Source organism: Artemia franciscana, chromosome 4 (assembly GCF_032884065.1).
Source record: "Artemia franciscana chromosome 4, ASM3288406v1, whole genome shotgun sequence".
Lineage (NCBI taxonomy): Eukaryota > Metazoa > Arthropoda > Branchiopoda > Anostraca > Artemiidae > Artemia > Artemia franciscana.
Window position 1 is genome coordinate 17,842,053 of NC_088866.1, and position 15,952 is coordinate 17,858,004.

General features: G+C 35.8%; 1 protein-coding gene across 13 annotated transcripts in view; it reads right to left on the reverse strand.

The window, feature by feature from the left end:
• Positions 1–15,952, reverse strand: part of LOC136026083 (paxillin-like) — a 147,575-nt gene that overhangs the window by 76,613 nt on the left and 55,010 nt on the right. For 12 of the 13 annotated variants that reach the window (XM_065702282.1, XM_065702288.1, XM_065702280.1 and 9 more), the window contains one exon: positions 3,694–3,788. In XM_065702282.1, coding sequence (XP_065558354.1) covers positions 3,694–3,788 — 95 coding nt within the window. Of the gene's footprint in view, positions 1–3,693; positions 3,789–7,764; positions 7,916–15,952 lie in introns of those variants that run through there. The other variant, XM_065702285.1, reaches the window with a different exon arrangement.

Genomic DNA, 15,952 nt, shown 5'->3' on the forward strand with positions numbered 1-15,952 from the left:
CCTTAGCTCAAAAAATGTTTCGTTCTAAAATATTGCTAATTTGTTTCCTCAATGCAGACAGAAAGAGACTGTTTCCTTTTAACCTTTGAACTACGTTCGTCTAAATTTAATTTATCTTGTGAATCTCAAGTGTATGTTTTCACTGAGTAAATAAAACGAATGACGCTGAACCCGCCTAAAAGATTTAGTGCGAAAAATTTCGCTATTTCCGCTAATTCAAAATGGGCAACTTGTATCAGATAGGAAATACTTGTTTGGAATTGTCTCCAAAAAAGCTTTCAAAGATAGTGAAGGGAATCCCTTATATAAGGAAATTATATTACGCAATTGATTTTTTACTGGTAGCTCTGACCTTGATGAAAAATGCATATTTGGAATTTATATAAACTGGAAAATTTCTCACACCAGCATCTTCTATAGATGGCAGTCATCGCACTAAATTGCATTCATTGCGTGTATACTAAGAAATACGGATAAAAAACTGTGACCAACATCAATATGCATAAATTAGGACACAATTTACATTTGAAAGCGAGTTAAAAGACATTCGGCCAGATATCGGTATTCATGCTCGTTTACAGGGCGATGATCTTCATTCGCTAGGCCTTCACGTTCAATCCCTAGGCCAGTGGTTCTCAAATTTATTTAGACACTGTACCCCTTTTTACCCACTAAACATTTTAGGTACCCCTTATTAGTTACTGGTACTAAGGAAACTACAGCTCAAATATTAAACACATCTAAAAGCCTTAACCTTTTAAACTCAATTATGCATCATTTTTAAATAAAAACATAGAAATATCCTTCTTAACCATTTTTATTTAAAAACAAACACACAAAATTTTAAGAACAAAATGTGCTTACTTTCAAAGAGAAATCTCTCGAATGTAATAGTAATCGCTAATAGTAATATCTGAGAGAGAGTAATCTCTTAGAAGTGAGAAGGATGAGCTTGTTGGTCATTGAGCTCGAAATTGGGTTCTAAATTAGTTAAAAACAATCTTAAATCATCTTCAATATTTAATTTGTTTCTAGATTTACTTTTCAGAAAGGTTGAACTTGAGAAACCCTTTTCATATAAATTACTGGTGGAAAACCCTACAAGAAATTTAACAGCAGTGTTTGACAGTTCTTTGTATTCCTTCCCAATACCGATCGAGAAATCCAACAGTATAATACCGGCAGTCAAATATTTATTTTTCAGCGTGGGATCCCATGAGACTTCAATGAGGGGCTCCTTTTGAAAGGTATTCAGGTTTGTGTCCATAGTTACAGCATTAAAAGGGGTCACGTATCCAGTCTAACTGTTTCTCCAACGACAGAAAGTACTCTTTATACGGGTCTTCAATGCATTCAAATACTGGCTCATTTGAGTCTTGAGTTCAGTGAAATCCGATGTTTTTCTCATTATCTTGCAAAAATGCATGTAATCTTTCAAACGGCTCGCAGTTGTTATTTTCCATTTGTTTTTCCCAGAGTGATCTTTTTTACCATTGCATCAGTTTCCTTCTCTACACAAAAAATATCAGAAACACTGCCCTGCATGGAAAAATTCCAGATGTTGGATTTTTCAGAAATATCACTTAAATAAGCCAACTTCAAAAGCCAATCAAATTCAGTAAGTACCGAAGACAAATGAGATTTGTGTTCGGTAAAAAAAAAAATTATTCTTTGTGGAGTTCAAATACACGGGCAAAATGTTTCCCTGAGAAAGCCATCGTGCCTCAGTATGTAGCAGTAAGTTATCAAGGAGGCTCTCCATTTCCTGGCATAGAATTTTAAAGTAACAAGATTTTTGAGGCCTAGTTTCTATGAAGTTTACAATTTTAACACTGTTAAAGGACATCTTTAAGTTCATCATAGAGGTTCTTAGCCATGAAAGCCTCTCAATGAAGAACACGATGAGTTAGCTTACATTCAGTTGAAACCTCTTTAGCATGACTTGCAAGCCCCGTGATGTGACTGCTCATAGCCTTGGCACCATTCAAACACCCTGACAGACAGTTTTTCCACTCGAGCTGGTTTTTGGGAGAAAAAGAACCTAACAACTTGAAAATATCTTCACCCTTTGTCCATGTTTTAAATGTCTTACAAAATAAAATATCTTCAAATATTTCATCTTGAAAAATGCCACGTACAAAAACGATCATTTAGGCTATGCCAGCGATATCCGTGGTTTCATCGAGTTGTATACAAAAGCAAGGACTACCCCGAATTTCTTCGACAAGTTGTTCTTTTGTGTCATACACCATATCACTAATTCTCCCTGAAACTGTATCATTTGATAATGGAACTGTTTCAATTCTTTTCGCCCCTTTTTCTCCAAACATGCAAGAAACAGTTTCTGCTGCGGCAGGAAGGATTAAGTTTTCGCCAATAATACGGTTTTTACCAGCCCTCACAATCAAATGACTAACTTTGTAAGACTCTTTCACAGCACTTTCATTTTGTTCTGCGCCAGAAAACTGTTTTATTGTGTTTTTCCTTCTTTTAAAGTCTTTCAAAAGACGTCCAAAGTACTGTAACTCCTTTTTTATTAAATCATCATGTTTGCTTTCAAAATGGCGTTTTAAGACAGAAGGTTTCATAGATTTGATGTACAAAAATAAAAAAAAACAACACATTGCGGATTAGGCTCGTCCTAGTTTCCAGTCCAAGTAAAACCTAATTTTAAGTACAACTCGTCGTATTCTCTTGTTTTACTTTTAGATTCATTTGCCAGTTTTTTTTTTGTTTTTTTTTTCCATTGGACTGCTTATTAGTAACAAGGCGTTCAGGACTACTTTCATCAGGAGTCATTTATCCATTGTTAATCTTTATTATAAAATTAACTTACGTACCTAAATTACACTGGAGTGGAGTTTGAACAGGTTTGACTGTCCGCAGAATAACGCAACACAACACAGAAATAGCATAATACTGAGAGCGAGCTTGTAACAACAGGCAATACAGTGATACGAGAGACTGGCTGGCCTGCACAGCCACTCTGATGACTAAGCCTCAGTGGGACGTAAACGTCACCGTGTCCCAACTGAAACCGCTTGAGAGTCAGAAAGGAACAATTTTGACAACTTTGCCAGTCTTAGAGTTAAAGGGTTGTTTTATTTTTTGTTGGCCGGTCGCGTACCTCCTAAACAATTTCGTGTACCCCCAAGGGGTACGCATATCACAGTTTGCGAACCACTGCTCTCGGCGATGACAGACAAAAACACTCTGAAAAGACCTATTGTTAAAAGAAGAAGAGTTTAAAGTCTTCTTTTTTCTTTCGTATCCAATAGGAATCCGATCAGCCGGTAAGGCACACTATGGTACAGTAAACATGATCCCTGATTTCTTATCTCCACTTAATCAAGACATGCTATATCATATAACGAAAAGAGAAATCATCAATGCAACAGCACAAACACATTAAAAAAAAAAGAAAAAAAAAGAAAGGAGATAGAAGGAGAAAGGGAAAACTGTTTTCCTAAATTAGTTATTAATATAGACCAGCACTTGAATGAGGCCTTAACCCTACTCATCCATACAACCACATAGGTCAAACAGCATAGCCATACACAATCAACCATAAAGAATAATCCATGGACAGGCAGTCATGTCGTCAATAAATACAAGTCGTCATTTACAAACAATATGTTACAGAATAACCGAGCGCATGACCAGTATACCGCAATAAAACAGGAAAAAACTTACCTGTTCACCGGTTCGGTACTCAAACGTTTCCGATAAGACATGTTTACCACTTACGTTCGGCTCAACTGTCTTCTGCAGATCAGCAAGTAATGCATCTAAAATATTATTAAATAAGTTAAGATTGAGTAAATATAATAAGCCACGGAGAAAAACTATTTTGGTTTATGGGTTTACCAGGAAAGCCTCTGAAAATCACTGTGTACCTTTAAATGTGAGAAATAATTACAGGTCTCTAACTATAGTTATGCAAGCCAATTGTTAATTTATGATCAAATGCTTATTAACATCCATAAGAGGGGCTGCCCTGTCTCCAAAAATTGGTACACATCTTCCGATTGCCACCTTTACACTCTCCAACGCCTTGCCATTCCATGCCGCATTCCATCACGCTACGCCAAATCCCACTACGCAGCAACATTTTCCACCGTTCTTAGCTACATTCACGCCACACTATACAGAATTTTGAGAGAGGTCTCGATCGAACGCATTTTATGAGATATAGTTCTGTTTTGAGCCTCAAACAGTCGCGGAGGGCACTCTAATACCCTTTTTATCCTAAGCACACATATGACCCCAAGTTACAATATGTATAAATTTGAGGAGACTCATCTTAATAGGGAACGGCTAAAAGCCCCTTAAAAGAATTTTTCTTGAAGTAACACATAGTGTGTAGCCCCAGGGAAAATAGATTGTTTAAAAACAGCCATCAAGGAAACGTTTTACAATAGAAGGATCGAAAGAAGTTCACTGTGTCAAAATCAGACTTTCACCTCTTTCAACTCGCACTCAGAGATCATTTTTTGGGACTGCCCCCTAATAATTAAATGTTAGTCATGTATATTATTTCTATGTTTAGTTATTCTTATTTGCAATTCAAAAATTGGGTAATTAGTAATACAGAAAACTTTCATTCCTGCAAAATATAGTTACAAATTAATCTTATTAATTATAACATAGAAATAAGAATAATTAGGAATAGCTAAGAATAGAATAGAAATAAGAATAAAATAGGAATAACTAAACATAGAAATAATATACATGACTAACATTTAATCATTAGAGGGCAGTCCCAAAAAATGATCTCTGAGTGTGAGTTGAAAGAGGTGATTATTAATCTTATTAAACGAGCGGTAATTGTGTATTTATCTGTAGTTTCTTTGTCAAAAACAGCACTCAATAGTTTTCTGAATATTGGTATGCTACCATTTTCCCGTGAGAAAAATGATCTAGACAGGCAATGATTTTCAGAAAATTTGTTTTCATCTACCAGTCCCCTTAATATTTTTCATCAATCGTCTGATTACTGAAATTAGAGACCCTTCAAAGTTGAAAGCCTTGAACATTAGTAGGAGGAGTTTCAACAAATAATTCGTTAGTTGACTGACCACTTTATTCCGAGCTTTAAGAGGAAGGAATTCCCGTTTCATAGCTATGAAGCGAGTCCCAGGCTTGTTGTAGTAACTTGTCTCAGCTGAAACCAACAATAATGCGTGTTCTTCACTTTTGAACAGTTGTGTGAATAAATTGAATAGCGCTACTAACACTAAAGTGAATCGCAGTTCTATTTTCTTTTACAGCTTAGCATTGAAGACATACCAGACAAGAGGTTCAAAATGGTTATAGGTTTGGAAGGATGGGAATGCGTGTTCTCATCTACCCGTATTACATCAGCTACAAACAGGAGGACTAACAAAGAATAAGGAGGCGTGGTTTCTCCTATTCGTTTAATATATAAATCGCGAAAAAGCAAAAGCATTTCTCCGTAATTTACATACAAGCTTCCAAAAATGTAGAATGTATAAGACTCTTATTACACTAGACAGTGGGACTATAAAGAAACCATTCAAGTCACTAATAATTAATGTGTTTTTTTTTAAACTCGTTTTCACAATAAAAATATACTAAAAAGTATATTTTTTGGGGGAATTTATGAATTAGATTGTTATACGTATATCTAAGGGGCGCAAAACAAACTGGGCTTTACATAGCATAGATATCGCTACTCGAACTATTATTTATAGATATCAAATTGATCTAAGCCATAGTTGCATTAATAAAAAAAAAATGGTTGGGTGATTTGAAGAAAAGGAGTCTTGACCCTCAAGATTTTTCTGGCGCACTCATTCTTTTTTTTATTATTTTTTTTAGAATAAATTTGTCAATTTGGTCAATTATTGGCACCTTTATCACATTGGCTGCCCTCCCGAGGTTTTGCTCCCTGGCAAAAATAAATACCAAAAACTAACTTGACAAACTAAGATTCAATCAAAAAAGTCAGTGAATTTAGGAAAACAAGCCAAAAATTCAAATCTTTATGAATTTTTTTCCTATATGGAATATGCATAAATTTTAGAAACCCGAAGGAAATTTAAAGAATTTAAGATCAAGAAAAAAAACATGTTCTTTTAGATTAAAGTTCATAATACCGAAATGGATCCTTTTTTAATAGACCCGTTCGTTAATTTTTCTTTTAGCTGGAGCCCATAAAAACAAAACAGGGAAACATTTTATTTTCCTTCTCTGATAAAAAAAAATACCGACTATAAAGTATTTATACTTGGCTAATCATCAAGACCGTGTCTAGGGGGCAAGTTTGACCACCACCACCCCCCCAAAAAAATAACCAAAAAATAGCTCTGACATTCTGTTGTTTAATTACTGCAAACTACATGGTACAATTTGGTGAATTCTAGCTTTAGAGAAAGCCTCCGACACAAAAAACATACAAGCTTTAAATATCTATGTATAATTATCGTGCTTGAAATATTAATTTAAAAGAATATTCACTTTTCAGATACAGTCACAAAAAAAAAGAAATTTTAGGAAGTATCTAACCCACAGAAAAGAAATTACAAGCTATATCATTTAAAATTATGTAAAAATAAGTTACAATGTGATAATTTGTACATGTCGGTTGTATGTATTTGAAATTTAAGTTACAATATGATAATTGAGGAATTCTGACTTACTGACATTAACTTAGAGCAGTTTAATATTTAAGAATTTTTAGCAGTACAGAAGCATTAAAGAAATGAAAAAAAAAATCATTTACGTCAAAAAATAAATCCAAGCCGCAAAAATTTTATTACAATCATTATTTTTATATTTCATTCATCCAGGGTCAATTCGAAAATTTGAGAAATTATCACTTCACTGGAAAAATAATTACAAACCAAACACTTATACAAATAATTATCTACAGTTACAACTTGATAACTTGATGATTTTTAGCTGTCAAGAAAACACCTCATTCACAAGAAAAACAACCTCAACAAATAGCGCTTTAAGGTTTAATTAAAGCTCTAATGGGTGACTATTCCTACTTGTTTTATGCTGAAGCGTGGAAACTATTAAGAGATATTTAAACAACACAGGCATAGGAAAATGCTAAATCAAGTCCTAGAAACCAAGAAAAGTATTCAAAATGCTAGCTTGTAATAACCCAGGCTAGTTGCGCTTAATTAATTTAGGTCCCAAGACCTTGAGGATTAAATGTTTCTTCGAAAGATCCCCATGTCCTCGGCCATATATTAATGGATGACTTCTCATAAATACAATTAGTTTCTCAGTTATGTGTATTGTAAGGTTCAAAAGAACTTTCAATTCAAAATAACGGATGCGTTTTCAACAGCTCAGTAGAAATATTTCAGGGCAGCCGTTGAGCAGTTATGACGCATAAACCTGCAGCAAAAAAAAAACGGACGAAATTTGACGGGTGGCACAAAAACGACCGTTTCTGCGCGAAAACGCAGCAGAGTGAATCAAGGGTTAAATGAAAGAAACCAAAACCTCAGTTTGCTTGCTGTTGGACGATAAAAAAGACCAACTTCAATGGTAGGCTCTTCCTTCCGAAAACGTGCCTGGTGATCATTAGAATTCAAATTGCAGTCACTTAGCTATACGAATATTATTTTTGAGCGCAAATATTAAGACTGCACCGAAACTGAATTAAAATCAAATACAAGATCGGAGATGAAGTAGAGTATGGTGCTTGTCTCTGACAAAGCAGCCTTTCGCATTGAAGTACGATAGTAAAGAAAAAAGTTCAACCAATCATAGAAAAATTCTTACTAAGATTCTTTTCAAACGGAGAACTACAAAGTACATCCATTGGATCAGCATAAGTTTCGGTCATTTTACACCCATTCATGGTCTATACACAATACGTACAAGGTATATTCTAACAAAAAGAACGTAACACAACAAAATAACTGATGACATTAAAATGGAAAAAGTTACTGAGGTGTTTTGAAAAAGATTATGTGCCAGGAATTCCTAGGGACAAGGCACGTGCCAGATAGGACTTATGATAAACAATTTCCTCTGAGTCAGTTTCTTTGAATGAACTTCAACACAATTATAAATCTAAAAATATCAGAGAACCACTATATGTTACTTTGAGTCTCTAAATAGGATTGACCTATAGGAATATTAAATAAAAAAAAAAAACAAGTTTTTTTAACAGAAAGTAAGGAGCGACATTAAAACTTAAAACGAACAGAAATTACTTCGTATATGAAAGGGGCTGCTTCCTCCTCAACACCCCGCTCTTTACGCTAAAGTTTGACTCTTTTAACTCTACTTTTTAAAACAGTAAAAAACTTTAGCGTAAAGAGCGGGGCGTAGATGAGGAAGCAGCCCCTTTCATATACGAAGTAATTTTTGAACCTACCAATTTTCATCGTCCTAGCACGTCCAGAAGCACCTAACTCGCCAAAGCACTGAGCCCCACCACCTAACTCCACCAAAGAGAGCGGATTCAGTCCGGCTACGTCAATCACGTATCTACGATATTTATAAGCTTTTTCCAAGATTTCCGGTTTCCCCCTCCAACTCCCCCAAATGTCTAAAGATCTGGTCGGGATTTGAAATAAGAGCTCTGAGACATGAGTTCCTTCTAAATATCAAATTTCATTAAGATCCTGTCACCTATTCTTAAGTTAAAAATACCTCAATTTTTCTGATTTTTCCAAATTAACAACCCCCAGCTCCCTCAAAGAGAACGGATCTGTACTAACTATATCAATCTCGTATCTATAACTTGTGCTTATTCTTCTCATTAAGTTTCATCCCGATCTCTCCACTCTAAGGGTTTTCCAAGATTTCCGGTTTCCAAGATTTCTGTTTCCCTCTCCAGCCCTCTACGTCCCCGGATCAGATTCAAATTGAAAATAGAGCATCTGAGACATAAGATTCTTCTATATATCAAGTTTCATTTATATCCGATTACCCATTCGTAAGATACCTCGATTTTCACGTTTTCCAAGAATTTCGGTTTCCCCCTCCAACTCTCTTCAATGTCACCGGATCTGGTCGAGATTTAAAATGATTGTTCTAAAGCACAAGATCCTTCTAGATATCAAATTTCATTAAGATCTGATCACCCGTTCGTAAGTTACAAATATCTCATTTTTTCTAATTTTTCCGAATTACTCCCCCCCCCCCCAACTCCACCAAAGAGAGCGGATCTGGTCCGGTTATGTCAGTCACCTATCTTGGACTTGTGCTTATTCTTTCCACCTAGTTCCATCCCGATCTCTCCGCTTTAAGCGTTTTCCAAGTTTTCCGCCCCCCCCCAAAAAAAATGATACTGGATTCGGTCGGGATTTAAAATAAGAGATCAGAGTTTCGAGGTCTTTCTAAATATGAAATTTTATTAAGATAGGATCACTTTTTCGTAAGTAAAAAATACCTTATTTTTTCTAATTTTTTAGAATTAACCCTCCCCCCCCCCCCAAACTCCCCCAAAGAGAGCAGATCCGTTCCGGTTATGTCAATCCCGTATCTAGGACTTGTGCTTATTTTTCTCACCAAAATTCATCCCGATCCCTCCACTCTAAGCGTTTTCCAAAATTTTAGGTTCCGCCACCCCCCCCCCCAACTTCCCCTTCACCGGATCCGGTCGGGATTTAAAATAAGAGCTCTGAGACACAATATCCTTCTAAACATCAAATTTCATTAAGATCCGATCACTCCTTCGTAAGTTAATATACCTCATTTTTTTAATTTTTCAGAATTAACCCTCCTCCCCCAACTCCACCAAAGAGAGCAGATCCGTTCCGGTTATTTCAATCACGTATCTAGGACGTAGGATTATTTTTACACCAAGTTTCATCCCGATTCCTCAACTCTAAGCGTTTTCCGATATTTTAGGTCCCCCCCAATTCCCCCCAGTGTCACCGGATCCAGTCGGGATTTAAAATAAGAACTCTGAGACACGATATTCTTCCAAACTTTAAATTTCATTAAGATCCGATCACTCCTTCGTAAGTTAAAAATACCTCATTTTTTCTAATTTTCAGAATTAACCCCGTCCCCCCAACTCCCCCAAACAGAGCAGATCCATTCCGGTTATATCAATCACGTATCTAGGACTTCTACTTGTTTTTCCCACCAAGTTTCATCCCGATCCCTCCATTCTAAGCATTTTCCAAGATTTTAGGTTCTCCCCCCAACTCCCCCCAATGTCACCGGATCTGGTCGGGATTCAAAATAAGAACTCTGAGACACGATATCCAACCAAACATCAAATTTCATTAAGATCCCATCACCCGTTCGTAATTTAAAAATACTTCATTTTTTCTATTTTTCCGAATTAACCGACCCCCCACTCCCCCAGCCCCTCAGATGGTCAAATCGCGAAAACGACTATTTCTAATTTAATCTGGTCCGGTCCCTGATACACCTGCCAAATTTCATCGTCCTAGCTTACCTGGAAGTGCCTAAAGTATTAAAACCGGGACAGACAGACCGACAGACAGACCGACAGAATTTGCGATCGCTATCTGTCACTTGGTTAATACCAAGTGCCATAAAAAGAATTGTGGAAACTATCTTCCCATAACCGTAGTTACGGACTTGGGACAATGAAGCCTTTTCCTAGGGTTTTAGGGGGTTTTGGGTTGTCAATGCACTCTGTCGAGTTAAGTTTAATCTGCGAATAATAAAATTTAATAAATAAAAGAAGCATTTAACTATAACACATTCAAGTTTTTGTGTATAAGCTTTCCTTGGAGGGGAGCTCATATTTAGGGGATAAGGATCATATTGGTAAACCCCCCTAAAGTTAGTGCAATATACGGCAAATAGAGACAGAATCATAACAATATAAGCACTGGGAGGGCAGACACGCACCCAGGATTTTTCAGAAGGAGAGGGGGCAAGTAAAAGATTGAAGATCCAATAATAAAAATATAAGAAATTTGACAAATTTAAATAAGAGGTGCCCAGAAAATCAGGAAAATTTAGAATTTGGGGGCTGGACCCGGTCCTAACAGCCATTGAGTACACCCCTGTTCGAGGGGAAGTCTCCAACGGACAAAGTTGGGAAATATTTTAATTTCATAGTATGCCTTGTAATGATTACTAAAAAAAAGAAGCTGAAATGCGATTTTCAGCTATTAGAGCATATAAATACATCAAAGTAGGACTGTGCACTAAAAAAGGAGAGGGTAAGGTAGACCAGTTGTTGGCCCATAAGACTAAAAATATAGAAAAGGTGTAGTATTAGGTAAAATTCGAGAAGGATTTGTCACTTCTCTGGCAAAACAAAACGTTTCTAAACCTAACGCCCTCCCCTCCTGGAAATGTTTTTTTCATGATAATTTCCCCCAGGGACAGATTTATCCACGTAACCATGAAATCAGGCCTGATCAGAAGACTTCTCGTAGATCCACTCCCTTTCATCTAAAATAGTGCCCCTAATGGAAACGGCTCTTAATTCAAAACCTTCAGTAACTTCTTTCAACAATGCCACTTTTTGAAACACAAGACACTCTTTATAAGATATCCAGGATGCAACTGAAAACTATATGGCTTTCACATCCAAAAACAGATCTCAAGTCGTAAAAAAAAAAACGAGACAACACCCCTGCATTTTATAATGTTTTTCTAAACTACCTAAATGTTCTAATCAATTGACTCCTCCCATGAGTTTGTTTCTTTTTGCGCTTCAATTGCCTTAGAAGGAACGCTTCAGAAGTTCAAAGAAACAAATTAAGTAGATGTCATGATTCCTGTTCTTCAAATACATGAGGACAGGCAGGATTATACCAGTGGCGGTTCTGACATCTCCTGCACCCGGGGCAAAATCTTGATTAGCACCCCTGCCCTGTCACCCACAACATTTTCAGCCCGAATTTTAACAAAAATTTACATTTGTTAACAAAACCGTTTTCAATTTATTAATTAATTAATAAATTATTTCTGATTATTTTTAATTTATTATTTAAATTATAAATCGCTGTTAATTATTTTAATTATTGTACAATTATCATTACTTAATTATTTTTATTAATTAATTAATAATTTATTAACTATTTTCATTTAATAACTGCGCCCTCTACTTTATTTAATAAAAATACAATTTAAAAAATTAAAAAATTATTATAACCGTTAAATTATTTATTTGAAATTTTGCTCCTCTAAAATTTGCGCCCCAAGCAAGTTCCCCCTACCCTCCCCCCAAAAAAACGTTTCTGAATTATACTCAAGAGGTAGGAGGCAAAGAGGTAGAGGTAGGAGGCAAAATAGTTTACCTGAGGATGTAATATTTCTACTTCTAGAGCAAAAAAAAAAGGATTTTCATACAAGAATATACCCTATTCATAAGCAGTACAATTATTTAGAACTACCAAGAAATTGTGAGGAAAGGGGGGGGGGCAATAAAAAAAACTTGTCTTTAAAGTGTTTTCAAAAACCTTAAAAACACCTAAAAAGTTTGTTTATATGCATTTTTGTTACGGTTTGACAAGTCAGAGGATGTTTTGGGGAGGGGATCCAAACTCCGTGGCCCCCTCTTTGATATTGCATGGGGTACAATATAAAATCGATCGGGTCTCTAAAGCAAATATTAGAGAAAATGGACAAAGACCTTAAATTGCTTGTATTCATTATGCCGTGTCAATAATCTAGAAAAAAAATTAGACTTGTGTTTTTCGTTTTTTTGTATTCGGGTATGGACTAAATTTTAAGCAAACTTTGATTCAAATTTAAACTCAGTAGTAAAATAGTAAATTTGATCTTTATTAAATTTCAGTACAGAGTTAGTCAAATTGGCTAATAACACCATTTAATTTTTCGCTGCAGTGTTAGTCAAAATAGCTAATAACGCCATTTAATTTTCCGTTGCCATTTTTTCGCACTTTTAAATAATTAAATCTAATTCGAAAGAAATTTCCTCGAGATTACAAGAAGTTAAAAACGGTTTGTTGATACTAAAATCTATCACATATTAACAAGTGGAGTTAATCGATGGGACTCTTTTAACAAATGGTATAGAAATAAGACAACATTAAGTCTTGTGCTTTAACTATTCAAGAAATTCTAAATTATTTTCGACGTAACAATCAGTGTGATTTGCCACGTAGAAAAGCCAAAAAGAAAAAAAATGGGAATATCATTAGGCGAGCAGATAACATGTTAAATCAGCTTCAAATGCAATATATATTGCGAAGAGCTTATTAAAATACCTTTTCTGATTAATACCTTATGGATTGCCTTATTTTTTTAAGGCACCAACAACACCGTATCGAAAGGGGTGGCTTGGGAGCTTGAACCTCCCCCCCCCGAAATGTTTTCCGACCCATAAAAATGCATATAAATAAGTTTTTGAAGCATTTTCTTGTACCTCCCACTCCCGACCAAAAATTCTGGATACAGAATTGGGCACTAGTGACAAGAAACCAAATAAAGCTCTTATGACCGATCTCCACGCGTCTTCTATTTATTGATAGAAAACAACATAAGATAAGAAGAGAAAAGATTGAGGACACACAATATCTACGACAGAATAAGCATAAAGCCAAGGTTGTGCATTCTACCCATGGAGAATTTATATAATCTCGTATTTAATAATGTAGCTTTATTCACAATTATGGACTAGTAACATAAGGCCTTCGGCTGCTAAGTACAGCACAGAGCCATAACGGCTAAAATAAGAAGAGGCAGATATACTAAAAGTTTAGATACAGACAGATACACCGTCAAGACAATGTTTAGAAATAATTTTATATAAAAAAGTTACGTGATGGGGTGCCAAAAGAAAGTCGTTCTGGAAGAAGTTGTCTGAACCCCTCAGCAGTAAGAAATGGCTGCTATGGCTTAATGAAGTCCACTAGGTGAGCCAGAGCCATCAAACTAAAATAGTTTGACTAAGAAACCAGATATATGCCAAAAGAAAGCCTGGGTACTAAGATAGAGCTCCGTAATGCAGAACAGGTGAGAAATTAACCAAAAATTTCACTTTCAAAACCGAATCCATTGGTAAGACCAGAATTTCAGGCCTTCTAAACTTGCTACATATCCCCAAATCTTTCCTCACCTTGTCAATTGATTACAATGAGATCATCTTGACTTTTAAGCCGGAAGTTGTCATACGTTGCAAAACCTTGGCTAATAAATGCTTATATTTTAGCATATGCTGATGACCTTCTGATTAGTCGTTCTAAAAGAAGGTCTAGACCTGTCATGAGTTCTTCAAAATGTGAAGTTACTTTTTGACGTGCTACTGCTATTCCCCTTGCTTATACTACTTTTATGATACCTAGTGACCCTCTCATTAAATAGCTTGGTATATCCATACGTGATATCTGTAGACAACATTCAATGTAATTTCATTTGTTTTTCAAACGATAAGCTTAAAGCTGGTGATTGGAAAATAATTATTGTAAACCATGACCGTTTTGATCGGCACGGTCTCGCTAAACTATAATGCAGTCTTTGTAATCAACCAATTTTATCTGCTTCTTGGCTGTATGCACTTTTTACTAAGCAAGATTTTGTACAAATGAGGGTTGATTATTTTAGAAATTGCGAGTTTTTACTATTTGGCGCCTGTTTAGCGGATTAGGCACCTTGCGGGTCTTTATGGTGAAGCAGCAATTTCGTCCTTGCTTGAAGTTGGCAAGTAAAGATCAGTCAGGATGCTAGTTTTCGGTTGGGCCAAAATCAAAATCTAATCCAGATTTTTTCATTAGTGACTGCTTTTCTTCCTTTTTAGTGTTAGTCCATTATTTACACATACTCTACAGTGAGTTAAAATAAACTGTTGTTATTACTACTACTACTAACAACTCACCGCAGCACAAAGCAGCCTGAGGCCAACACAACTACGCACGTTCCTCCTCCATCCCAATCTATTCAAAGTTCCTCTTCTTACAACCTCCCAGGATGTTACCATTTCCTTTAAATCTTGCTCTATGACGTCCTCCCACCCATGACGAGGATGATCTGCTTTCCGTTTAGCCCTATACGGTTGGCCAAAAAGGACAATCTTTGGCAATCTTTGGCAATCTTTCATCCTTCATCCACACAACGTGCCCTAGCCATCTCAACCTTTCTTTCATTATAGCCCCAGAGAGAGGGATTGAACCACATTTTTGTACAGCCTACTGTTTGAAATACGGTCAGTCAGCCGGGTACCCAGAACAATCCGTAGACAATTTTTCTGGAAAACATTTAGCAAATTTCCATCCACTTTTCGGACAACCCATGCTTCAGAGCCATATTTGGCCACTGCCATCACTGTAGCTTCTAATATTCTAATCTTGGTTTGCAGACTTATCTTCCTTTTCTTCCAAACTTGTTTTAACTTTGAAAAAAAAACGCCCTGAGCTTTGCCTATTCTACTTTTAACATCTTTACTCCTCCCACCGTCTTTACTAATAATACTACCAAGGTAAGTGACGCTTCCCACCTGATCAATCTTTTCGTTGCCCAACGTCACCTTTTCATCTTCACTTATTCCTAGCTTTAGTGACTTAGTCTTCTTAATATTCATTTATTTTATTATTATTATTTTACAATTATTATTAATACTTATAATAATACCATTGAACATCGGCTGCGTCAAGCCAATGATCGAGCATGAATAACCTCTTCTGCTGGGGCACCACTGACTTATAAACTACAATCAAGCGTTTGCAAATTGAATCTACCAGCTGCAATTACTTTGTAATTGATGAAGTATTATTTTTATTACAATAAAGCAGACGGCGCAGTTGGCAGTAAATAATAATGTAAATATAATAATAAGTTGGCAGTAATAATAAGTAAATATAAGCAATTTTATATCTTCGTCACCATTCCTTGAAAATAAAAGTAAGTAGCAGTAAAAGTAAATATTGCGATAATTTAGATCCCTTTCAGTTATTCCACAAACTCCAAGACAGGAAGAAAATAATTCGAAATCGACACATTTCATTAAAAAAAACCTTCAGATCTGTTAGAATTAATTCCGCAATGCGGAGATGAAGGAGTC